Here is an 11970-nt window from a genome sequence, read left to right on the forward strand (position 1 = left end):
CCATTCCCTGAAACGCACAAGGGCAACAAGTACGTTTTAGTGGCGATGGATTATTTCAGTAAATGGCCAGAAGTTTTTGCCATTCCAAACCAAGAAGCATCGACTGTAGCTGAAGTATTAGTCAATAATGTCTTCAGTAGATTTGGAATTCCTTTAGAGCTTCACACTGACCAAGGAAGGAACTTCGAGTCAAGACTGTTCCAGAAGATGTGTGATCTGCTTGGTATTCACAAGACTAGGACAACAGCTTTACATCCGCAGTCTGATGGGATGGTCGAGAGATTCAATAAGACCATTGAAGAACATCTCTCGAAAATGGTGGATGAACATCAAAGAGATTGGGATCAGCATATACCACTATTCCTAATGGCATATAGAAGTGCAGTTCACAACACCACCGGACTTTCACCATCGAAGATTTTATTTGGTCGAGAATTACGGTTGCCTTGTGACTTGGTGTTCGGATCACCAGACGACAGCACCACGAACGTAGAGGACTACGCGGATGAACTGAAGGAAAGGTTATTGGGAATTCATAAGGCCGTGAGAAGTAAGATTACGCTAGCCAGTGACCGGATGAAAGCTCGTTACGACCTCAGAGCTAATTCTACGGGATTTCAACAGGACGATATGGTATGGTTATATAACCCACAGCGCAAGAAAGGGAGGTCCCCAAAGTTAACTCCAGCATGGGAAGGTCCTTATACAGTCATCAAGAGGATAAATGATGTTGTGTACCGGATTCAACGCAGCCCTAGAAGTAAGATGAAAGTAGTTCATCTGGATCGATTGAGAGATACCAGACAGGAAACCTTGATCGGGACGATCAAATTTGAGAAAGGGGCAATGTCAAGAAAAATGGCGCATCCGCCAGAAATAAAAATGTATTACTGGTTGCCTGCACAACCGCAACGTATCCGCCAGAAATTAAAAGACTTTTTCAGGCGCCATCTTTTAGTCAAGTCGAGAAGTAAGGGAATCAGACAATAGAATTGTCTGGTATGAAGAAGTACGCTTTCCGAGAATTGGAGAAGTTTCGAGAAGCAGTCAATAGAGTATATAAGCCGGAGCCATCGACAACTGAGACAGTTTTTGAAATTTGAATATACTGCGTGAAAATTGAAAATCGGACAATTTGGTGAAGGAATAGTTAGTTTGTTGTGTGTTATAAGTTAGTAATTGTGTATAAAGTGAGAAAATAAATTCGTTAAGTATTTTATCGTGAGTTTAAATTAGTGGACCCACGGAATCCGTAACAATATGATGTTTAAAAAAACAGTAAAATCAAGGGTAAAAAGGGTAAGATCAATCTGAAAGCTTATCATTTATCCATATTTTTAAAAAATTATATCGATATAAATTATCGATCTGTCATTTCATTCCTAAGAACGTATTATGACGTATTGACGTTTATCCACACGGGTCAGCTGACTTGTCCCGTGAAAATTTATTTGAGAATATTTTTCCCTAATTTTTACAAGTGCGAAAAATGTCTTCAAAAGATAGGCTTCCAATTTTCCCTTCCAGAGGGTGAGTAATTTTCAATTGTCTTTCAATGACAATGTTTGTTTTATTAATTTCTATTAAAATATAGTTAAAACCATAACATAAAAAGGGAGTGACCAATTAAATTTTCTTATTGAATTGTAGGGCTCAAATGTTAATGAAGGCTCGTCTAAAGGGTGCTCAGAAGGGACACAGTTTATTGAAAAAGAAGGCAGATGCTTTACAAATGCGATTCCGTATGATTTTGAGCAAAATTATTGAGGTTCGTAAATGACCGAATGATAACTAGTTTAACATCAATTAATTCTTATATTGTAGACCAAAACTTTAATGGGGGATGTAATGAAGGAAGCAGCTTTTTCGTTGGCCGAAGCTAAGTTTACTACTGGAGATTTCAACCAGGTCGTTTTACAAAATGTTACTAAGGCTCAGTTGAAAATACGAACCAAGAAAGATAATGTAGCAGGTAAGTGAAAATAATTGGAAAATAATATAGATTTGACTATAAAACTGTGTTTTTCTGGTAGGTGTTACATTGCCAGTGTTTGAATGGTATCAAGATGGGACAGACAATTATGAATTAGCCGGTTTAGCTCGAGGTGGTCAACAATTGGCCAAGTTGAAGAAAAATTATCAGAGTGCTATAAAACTATTGGTAGAGTTGGCCTCACTACAGACATCTTTTGTAACTCTCGATGAAGTAATCAAAATTACAAACAGGAGAGTAAATGCTATTGAGCACGGTAATTATATGTGCATTTACACATTTTAAATTGTTAATTTGATTTTATTTCAGTCATTATTCCAAAAATTGAGAATACTTTGGCCTATATTATTTCTGAACTGGATGAAATAGAAAGAGAAGAATTTTACCGCTTAAAGAAAATTCAAGATAAAAAGAAGATTAACAAGGCTAAGGTGGAAAAGGCCAAAGCTGAACTTAAAGCTGCTGGTTTATTGAAGGAATCAAATCAGCCGGCAAACATTCTAGATGAGGGAGATGAAGATATTCTGTTTTAGTTTCTCCTGTTCTAAAAAAAATGTATTTAAATCTGCTCTTTTTGCAGCCTATATGTAAATTAACTAAAACGTTTTTTTTCAATAAAAATACAGTATTTTATGGAAATATTTAATTTTAAATTCAATTGAGTATTTTATTTTTCTCAAAAACACTTGTTTTTAATATTGTAATTTTAAGATGTAACTTTAGAACATTTTAGAAAACCTGTGGCAGTGTAAATACTATTATTATTATATTAAAAATATATGTATACATTCCATTTAAGGAATATTTTTTTTTGTTTTGGCTTATTGTAATTGTTTATATAAATTGCTGTAAATTTTAAAAGGCGTAATAAAAAACTAATGTGTTTGTTAAAAGTTTGTATTACTAATTTTCTGTTACAAATGTATAAATATTAATGATTTTAAGTTCAGTAAAGGATTAAACACCTTTTTAATACTAATTAAGGGAGATTTATAAGCTGGTTTACAAATTCTCTTGTTAATAGCCATTAAAACAACAGTTGAAAACTTGGCGCAGAATAATTCACCAAATCATGTCATTGTGTTCACCTGCAAAATAACAAATCTATAAAATTTGTTTAGAAGAAAAAATGGATAACATACAATATCATCAATTTTTAAGATTGATCTCACTGTTTCTGTAGCAAAAGACAAAGCAGATGTGGTCACCAGCAATGGTTGAATTACATTCTCTTCTAATATATCAGAAATACAACCTTTGCGTACGTTGATTCCTGCAGAAATCTCTCCCTTTGCGTGCCTATTTCTTAATTCAGTTACAGTCTAAAATATAACGAAAAATAAACTTCAATTTAAAAACATTCCATACACTATCGCTAACCTGAATTGGGTTCAAACCAGCATTTTCTGCCAAAGTAAATGGAATAATCTCCAGGGCTCCAGCATATGCCCTAAGGCAGATAGCGTCGACTCCTTCCATTTTATCTGCAAGAGCAGCCAATCGCAGAGCCAGTTCAGTTTCGGGGGCCCCGCCCCCTGCTATTACCGCTCTTTTACGAACAAGACATCTAACTACACATAAGGCGTCATGCAAAGATCGCTCTGCTTCTTCAAGGACCAGCTTGTTTGAACCCCGCACCAAGAGGGTGATGGTACGTCCAGGATTCTGAATCCCTAAAAAACAGCATTTTTAAAAATTACCACTAATAAAAAACAGTGTGTACACTTGTGAAGCATATTTCAAGTAATTCCATAAGTGATACTTCTTACTAAACAGCTATTAAATTGAAGGATTTGAAGGACGTGTTTGAAAAAGTGACATATAATGCTATTTTAATATAAATATTATTTCTGCAATCTGTACATTTTCTGTTTCCTCAATAGTCTTCAAATTTTGTGGAATACCACCCAAAATACAAACTTTTATGCAGATGCCTTGTAATGTTAACGCTTAAATTTATTTAAGAGAAAAAATTTTGAACCTACTTAAACTGCCGTTAAACGGTAGCTTACTAAAATGCCGTTAATAGATCTGACGTCGTTGGACGTCGTTGATGTGACGCACTTGACGGCTTTATGAATAGGAATTTTATAAGGACTAACCAACGCTATCCACCCCACCAAATAACCAACTGAACCAACGCAACTAACCTCGACACTGATAAAAAAATATAAAAAACAAATATAAATTAGTAAAAACCAACCAACCCCACCAAATAACCAACTAACCAATGAATTAACACCCTCCAAATAACCACGCTAACCAACCCGCCAAATAACTAAACCAATTCAACCAAAAAGAGTGAAACCAATGTAATAAGATCACGCTATAAGCAAAAAATATATAAAAAAGTCTTGGTCGGCGTGAGATTTGAACCACAGACCATTCGCTCACGAAGCGACAGCCTCAGCCACGGAGCCACAGATGCTCGTGCAAAATGCTTATAGCTAGGCATTACTTTCCGCCGACATGAACGACGTCACAATATCTATTAACGGCATTTTAGTAGGCTACCGTTTAACGGCTGTTTAAGTACATCGTTATAATTTATAGGGGTTTACAGTAATTTTATTAAATTATACGAATATTCTCTTTGATTATTGGTTTGAAATAAATATGACAATGTGCTCCAATGAAAATGCGAGTTGCTTTACTCAAATAATTCTAATTCTGACCTAGCAAATGAGCTAGATGCTGTACCTAGACCGTTATACAGAAGCTACAAACTTATCAATGAAAATACGTGTGAAAATTTACTCAGTTTTTCAGTTTATAATCATCTGCTGATGATGCTAACATGGTTAGCGAAACGCGCGTCCAGTGTAAAAGTAAAAGTGTTTTGGTGTATTGTGGTGATTTAGTGTTTTTATTTTGCTGTGTAACACCAAAGGTTCCAACCCTCAACTGTAAAATTTACTTCCTAACACACAACCAGAGGATATTGATACACATACAGTATCAAGTTTATTGTGATTTTCTGAGCTTTAAATCAAATGTTTTTTGGTGATTGCGCGATCATTACCACTCTTTTTCTAGCTACCTCATGTGTCAAGAATGAATTTTGACTCGCATCGCGCGTGAATAAGTTTCATTTCAATAAAAAAAACTTACCTGATATTTTGACCATTCTGTTTGCTCCAAATCCAACTTCTTCGGCTAAATCTGCCGACACTAAATTCTCAGCTACAAAATGATCCAAAGATGCAATAGGCCTGCAGCCTAAAGTTTTGCAAACAAACTCTATATCTTCCCTCTCAATATCCTTAACCACCATACATTTAATTTTATCCAAAAAGTGTAAAGCCAAGTCAGAGATGGCATCTCTTAAGATAGATTTTTGTACCTATAAACATTGATAAATGTTTATGAAATTAACACAACAAAATCTGTACTTACAAGTAACACATTACAGCCAGCTTTCTTCACTTGCTTAACAATGTTTAAAATATATGCTCGTTCTTCTTTCAAAACTCTATCCATAGCGGCATAGTCAGAAACGATAACATTATGATCCATGTCAGTTTTTGGTGGAGAAATGCAGAACTGGATAAGACCAATTTTCACTTTTTCTAATCGTTTAGGGCCAACAACATTTGCCAGAGTTCTTGGAAACACAAGACCATTAATTAGTTCAGTGTCCTCCACTGTACCGCCTAATTGCTTTAAAACTTTAATATCTGTCAAATTACATGCGCTTTCTCGACCTGAAATTTAAAAAAATATATTAATATAAAAGTTTAACAATGTGTCCTGTTTTTTAACCTGGTTCAAGTACTTTTAATACTGCATCAACAGCTAAAGGTGCCAACTGAGTTGATTGCTGTGAGACAACTTTTGAATTAAGCGAAGTAGATGCACTCTTAATTAACTGTTCTCTATTATTTAATTCAACTGGAGTAGCAATGTTGTTTAAGATCTAAAAATATCAGTATATAAACAATGATACCAGCTAATTTTAATACAAAAGAAACTAACCTCTACAGCATGAGAAGCAGCCTTTTGAAAAGACTCTGATATTGCCGTTGGATGAATGCCTCTGTTCAATAGTTTTTCAGCAGTATCTAATAATGCTCCAGCAATAACAACAACTGAAGTAGTACCATCGCCGGCTTCAACATCTTGAGCCCTTGACAATTCTACCAGCTAGAATATTATCTCTTATAGATATGGCCAAAGCATTCTTAAATCTTACCATTTTTGCAGCCGGATGAATTACATTCATTTGCTTTAAAATGGTAGCTCCATCATTTGTAATTGTTACTTCCCCATTACTGGCTTGGATCTGTAAAAATACTTTGGTAAAATATAATTCAAAAAATCAGTATCTAATCTGCATATTATACCATTTTATCCATTCCCCTGGGTCCCAAACTTGTTCGAATCGCATCACAAACGGCTATAAATATTGAAATTTTAGGTTTTAAGTTCTCTGTTATAAGTGTTATGAATATTTATTACCTTTTGCAGCATTTATATTGCTAGTTCTTACATCGGTAGGTTTGCTTTTATCCTTGTATGCGGCATTTCTATTATTACGATTTGCATCTCCTGACGCCTTGGGGGCTGTCATGGTGGAGTTTTTGTGGTTTATTTTAAAAATCTTTGCGGAATATTTCAGATGAACGTGGATGAACTTTTCTCAAAATTTAGCAAACTTCAAAACTGCGACCGCCCCAAAATCTCGGGAAATGACGTTTGAACAGCTGACTAATAAAACCTTTTTTTAGAGAATAAACAGTAACAGTTTGTTTGGATATCAAATTTTACATAAAAATATTTTGAAAAATACGTAACAAAATGTAGAAAGCAGCCCCACTGTTCATTTATTATTGATAAAACTTTATTTTTTAACACCACCAATATTGCCACCAATAAACCATCAATAAACAATGTAGGGTATTTAGTATTTTTAGTATTTAGTATCTAGTATTTAGTATTTAGTATTTTCAATTTTAAATTCTTGCATTCTTGCTGTTGGTAGCATTGGCAATCACTTTTTTCAAATGACATATATTCAGGGTTGTACCGTGCCTCTACTATAGACTATGGCCTCTACATTAGAAATATCCACGAAATATCATACACATAGGAAATATATGGGTAATGGTGTGGATCCGGTGGCTGACCTTGAAACGAGTTTTTGCTGCATATAGTCACAGACACTACGCATGCGCACATCTTCGATGTTGCCAGATTGTGAATTATTTTGGAATTATTTTCAGTAGAAAACAAATATGTGCTTTTCAGTGTTTTTTTGTCAATATATACCGTATGGTCGAAAAAACGGCGTCCAGTTGTCTGGGAAATGACGATTGAGGACATTTCCATAAAATGACAGCGATCTTCATTTCATAGTCATTGCTGACGCTATTTTTTTTTCAATCATAGTACGCGGTATATTATTTTAATATTTCGCACAACACGTGAACGCTTATTATGTATTTTCAGTCAATAAAATTATATAGAAATAAAACTCTAGATTCCTATCTAGATTATTATGCTACGTTTAAAAAGTGCTTTATTAAAAATTCGGGAAATTAAAAGGGATGTGTCCAAATTTTTTTTTTTTTTAATTTTTAAATGCTGTAGCTCCATGTTATGTTCATAATAGATTTTTTTTAACATTCCATCAAAACTACGGAGGCCTTAAAAGGCCTTTTAGCCTCCGTAATTAAAATTGTAGAATCAGCTTCAGCAACATTAACAGTTACCTTGTTTAATTCTGTCTATACATATATTGCATTAATTTTTCTGCTACATTAAGATTTCTCTATTCTTACACCTAATTTATGTGATTTTCTTAGCATATATGATTTATAAACCATATTTTTCCTAATGGAAGGATGAATAGGATATGCAAAATTAAGATATTTTAACATTTATTTTCCAGACCAAGCATAATATAGTATTAAGATGAAGACATAACAAATATTATAAGAAAGATCTTAATATAAATCACAAACTAAGTCTTAATTTAGTCTTGTATTTCTATTATTATTATTATTCTTAAAAAACTAATAAGATCAAAACTCAACCTTCACCATATTGTCAAGATTTGGCATTATAGGAAACAAGAAATTACAGTAAATTAAGAAAAGAATAACAAAGTACACGATATTAAATACTGTAATGTATTTTACGATACAAACCATCTCCCTTCTAAAGAGAAAAAGATAAAACATAAAGCTTATTTTAGTCTTATCAACACACTCTTCGATAAAATCCACTAACTTGATATCTATGCTTGATATTTTTAAGAAATTATGATACAAACATGATACAAACATTAATTATAATCAATGTACCGTATGATCGAATAAAAACGGCGTCAGCGATGGCTATGAAATGAAGATCGCTGTCATTTTATATGTAAAATTATATGGGAAATGTCAGCGATCGTCATTTCCCAGTCAACTGGACGCCGTTTTTTTTCGATCATACGGTATATTATATTAGTAACATTATATAATAGGTAAAATGTTACCTCTATCTCCGATTGACGTTTATTGTTCTATAATAAGACCCGTCATGGTAGTACTTCAAAACATCAATACATGCATATAATCAAAAATATTGTTGCCTGTAAATAACTAGAAATTAAATAACTTGAAAGAAATAAAATAATTCTAATAAGTTTAAAACCATTAAGAAAAATCCGTAAATGATAAATTTTATTCTAATGTAAACATATAAATAAATGTTATTATTATTACAATTTTATATATTATAATACTTTCATTTCACAATCTTCATTATCCTTCTTACCTTAATTTTGGATATCAAGATAAATCTGAAATTATAGAATTTGTATTATTATTGATTAACACGCAAAAAAAAATTTCAACTGGAAATAATTCGAAAATAAACTGCAATTTAGCAACATCGACGATGTGCGCTTGCGTAGTATCGATGATCAAAAGCAGCAAATATGGGCTTCAAGGTCAGCCACCGGATCCACACCTTTACCAATATATGCACAATTTAAATATTTTTTTAAAATTATAAAATATTTCTATTTGTTTGGCTTTCTCAACCTGGCTTCGGGTGGTATCATAATCATATAGCTTTCCATATATAATCATTAAGCCATGGGGTTTTGTTCGTATACGACAAGTGAAATTACCACAGATGCATATTTTTAACAGAATATGCACAATTTTGTGGTTGCCAAATGCACAATGAAAAATTTTCAAGGAACAACCCTGCGTATTATTCAGTTGACATTTGACATTAACAGTCAACAGTGACCAGTGACATTTCTCTTCACGTCAATTTGCAAAGATGGTAGGTTGGTTTTCGACGTCTCTCAAACATTTTTTAAAATATCTAGAACATCTTTAAGTGTAGTCACTTTTAGAAATTTGTTTTATATAATCTTAACTCACCTTTAAAGCCTCAAATATTAATTTTTCTCAGATAATTAAGTATTTCCGCAAATTTAATAACGATGTTTTGTTGTCATTTAGTCCACTCACAGGAAGAAGACTAGGAAGCTGAGAGGGCACGTATCCCACGGACATGGTCGTATTGGTAAGTATATTTATTAGTTAATATTATGTTAAAAGTTAGAAAGTTTTTAAATGATGATTATTAGAACGGGCGGTATGATTAAACTGATTAATGTTCTTACACTGATTATCTTCAAGTTCACATTTACTTATCATGCCCAGTTATACCAACGAGAATTAACACGGTGATGTATATTTTAGGAAAACATCGCAAGCATCCTGGTGGTAGAGGAAATGCTGGTGGCATGCACCATCACCGAATAAACTTTGACAAATACCATCCAGGTTATTTTGGTAAGGTAATTACGACAATCTGTTGTTCTCGGAAAATATAGCATTTACAAATATTTTTCCATTTTAGTTGGGTATGAGAAATTATCATGTCCGAAGAAATAGCAAATGGTCACCAGCTATAAATCTAGATAAACTATGGACACTTGTCAGTGAACAGACAAGAGAGAGGTATAAGAACCACCCTGACGGAAAAGCTCCAGTAATAGACATTGTCAAAGCTGTAAGTGTCTTTAGCTGTAAAATTTATTGACAAATGTAAATTTATATAATATTTTTAGGGATATTATAAACTTTTGGGCAAAGGGCGACTTCCTCAACAACCAGTTATTGTTAAAGCTAAATTCTTCTCCAAATCTGCAGAAGATAAAATTAAAGCTGTAGGAGGTGCTTGTGTTTTGTCTGCATAGGTTTAAATAAATTTTTTAAAGTAATTACAATATTTTTATTACATGTTCATATACTGTATGATCTAAAAACCAGTGTCCAGTTAGCTGGGAAATGATTGATGACAGACATTCCCCATGTAATTTTACATTTAAAATAACAATCTTCATTTCATAGCTGTTGATGACGCGGTTTTTTTTTTCCTCAATCATACTGTATTTTTTGGAAGAAAAATCCCTTTAATAATAAGTATGATTCAATTCTGCTCTGTTTATGTGAAGTTACATTACAATTGAAGAGCACACGGAAGATAAGTCTTTCTTAATTCAAATTACACAAACTTTTGTTTTTCTTATTTTTAAATGCCTGTTTTTATGTGACCGTTATTGATATTCCCCTTTATTTAGGTATCAAAAGTTGTTGCAAAACGAAAAGTATGCATTAAAATCAAATTAGCAAAAAATTGACTTTCATCATTTTTCCCGTGTGCTCTTAATTTTAACTGGCAAAATTTATAGACCACTGGATCAGTAAAATAAGAGATTTTTGTTTAAAAAAACCAAGGTTAAGTTTTAACACATTTTATTATAAATAAATAAACAAAAAATAATCAAGTTTCTATTTATATTACATACACTAATTCACTCTTATTCTAAACTTCATTGCAATAAAATCTTAAATTTGTATAGTACATCAACCATATAATCAATGCTTTGCAATTAAAAAGGTTTAATATATTAATTTTATTTCATCCAAACCTTATTTAGTTATAAAACCGTGATTAAGTAGTCTTGCATCGCCGATCTGAACATAGGAAATCTTATAGTGAATTTTAAAAATGATGAGTAAAAGTTTTTCCCATTTTATATTTTATAAAAAAATGTATTTGAAACTTTTTAAAGAACTCCTTAAAATGAAGCATTTTGTTCACATTGAACAGGTAGGTCAACAAAATTTAGTTTTCTACTGCAAATTATAAATTTGTGCATATTGAAAGACCGTACAAAGTTTGAAAACAAATACTCATATACTTTTCGAGTTATTCGTAATTCAATTTGGATCATTGCGTCGAGGCGGGAAAACGCTGCCAGGAGAGCTATCATGGGTGTGACGTCACATGCTCGCTAATCGCGCGTAGCGCTTTACCAGAGACATAACAGACGGATCCGTTGCGTCGTTTTCTTGTATATCCCTGTCTAGATTTAATTAGATTAGTTACATAGATGTAGTCATAGATAAATGCAACAAGTTTAGATTGGAAAGCCCGTAAAAATTTTAGGTCGCGAAATTATTTTGGGTCGCGACCGTTATACGCGATCTGGCGCTGCTATAGCGGTCGCTAAGAACAACAGCAAACAAAAACTGAAATAATTTTCTCTTGTCAAAGTCAGAATCTTCAAAAATCATAATAATCTTTCAAAATCTAAACCGCTCTCATTAAAGAAATTCCGAAAAGTGTTTATAGCATAGGTACAGTTTTAACACTTAATCACACTTTTTAATTCAATCCAGTTCCAAGATGTCGATTTTTACTCTACTTTTCAACACGCACTTACTTTTTACCTCTCTAAGTTCCAGACAGTTCAGAGTCGGCAATTTTTATATCAAATTTTACTTTTAAAACTAATTGTTTAAGTTTTCCTTATATATTAAATAAAGTATTTAATTAAGAACAATAAAGTGTGTGAAAAAACAATCAACATAAGCAAAGCGACAATTTTGATCCTCAACATTGACATTAGAGGTCTACTAGAGCTTGTCGGACGGTAATACTGATACTTCCTGATATGT

General features: G+C 32.8%; 3 protein-coding genes across 3 annotated transcripts; 2 read left to right on the forward strand and 1 right to left on the reverse strand.

Moving 5' to 3' along the window:
* The first annotated feature begins 1380 nt into the window (after positions 1 to 1380).
* On the forward strand, positions 1381 to 2882 carry LOC115875905 (V-type proton ATPase subunit D). The gene is made up of 5 exons (XM_030891473.1): positions 1381 to 1530; positions 1651 to 1768; positions 1825 to 1972; positions 2034 to 2249; positions 2303 to 2882. The coding sequence occupies exons 1-5, from the start codon at positions 1490 to 1492 to the stop codon at positions 2524 to 2526; spliced, it is 747 nt and encodes a 248-aa protein (XP_030747333.1). The 5' UTR covers positions 1381 to 1489; the 3' UTR covers positions 2527 to 2882.
* Positions 2875 to 6874, reverse strand: LOC115875904 (T-complex protein 1 subunit delta). The gene is made up of 10 exons (XM_030891472.1): positions 6452 to 6874; positions 6337 to 6389; positions 6186 to 6275; positions 5969 to 6136; positions 5756 to 5909; positions 5390 to 5697; positions 5105 to 5336; positions 3374 to 3666; positions 3136 to 3315; positions 2875 to 3081 (listed from the first exon to the last, which is right to left on the reverse strand). The coding sequence occupies exons 1-10, from the start codon at positions 6561 to 6563 to the stop codon at positions 3064 to 3066; spliced, it is 1608 nt and encodes a 535-aa protein (XP_030747332.1). The 5' UTR covers positions 6564 to 6874; the 3' UTR covers positions 2875 to 3063.
* Positions 6875 to 9208: 2334 nt separating this feature from the next.
* Positions 9209 to 10226, forward strand: LOC115875906 (60S ribosomal protein L27a). Its single transcript, XM_030891475.1, has 5 exons — positions 9209 to 9277; positions 9460 to 9523; positions 9703 to 9800; positions 9863 to 10015; positions 10074 to 10226. The coding sequence occupies exons 1-5, from the start codon at positions 9275 to 9277 to the stop codon at positions 10200 to 10202; spliced, it is 447 nt and encodes a 148-aa protein (XP_030747335.1). The 5' UTR covers positions 9209 to 9274; the 3' UTR covers positions 10203 to 10226.
* Positions 10227 to 11970: the final 1744 nt, after the last annotated feature.

The sequence above is a fragment of the Sitophilus oryzae genome, unplaced genomic scaffold, assembly GCF_002938485.1.
Source record: "Sitophilus oryzae breed Bouriz unplaced genomic scaffold, Soryzae_2.0 scaffold_1396_pilon_pilon, whole genome shotgun sequence".
In the NCBI taxonomy this organism is placed as follows: Eukaryota; Metazoa; Arthropoda; class Insecta; order Coleoptera; family Curculionidae; genus Sitophilus; species Sitophilus oryzae.

Excerpts from the sequence above, each read along its gene's own strand:
- LOC115875906 (XM_030891475.1), top strand. Across the intron at positions 9,801-9,862 it reads ATCCAGGTTATTTTGGTAAG|TTGGGTATGAGAAATTATCA; the intron begins GTAATTACGACA and ends TTTCCATTTTAG. Across the intron at positions 10,016-10,073 it reads TAATAGACATTGTCAAAGCT|GGATATTATAAACTTTTGGG; the intron begins GTAAGTGTCTTT and ends TAATATTTTTAG.
- LOC115875904 (XM_030891472.1), bottom strand. The coding sequence starts at position 6,563 with ATGACAGCCCCCAAGGCGTCAGGAGATGCAAATCGTAATAATAGAAAT. Across the intron at positions 6,137-6,185 it reads TTCATCCGGCTGCAAAAATG|CTGGTAGAATTGTCAAGGGC; the intron begins GTAAGATTTAAG and ends ATAATATTCTAG. Across the intron at positions 3,316-3,373 it reads CTGGTTTGAACCCAATTCAG|ACTGTAACTGAATTAAGAAA; the intron begins GTTAGCGATAGT and ends GTTATATTTTAG.
- LOC115875905 (XM_030891473.1), top strand. The coding sequence starts at position 1,490 with ATGTCTTCAAAAGATAGGCTTCCAATTTTCCCTTCCAGAGG. Across the intron at positions 1,769-1,824 it reads TTTTGAGCAAAATTATTGAG|ACCAAAACTTTAATGGGGGA; the intron begins GTTCGTAAATGA and ends CTTATATTGTAG. Across the intron at positions 2,250-2,302 it reads AGTAAATGCTATTGAGCACG|TCATTATTCCAAAAATTGAG; the intron begins GTAATTATATGT and ends ATTTTATTTCAG.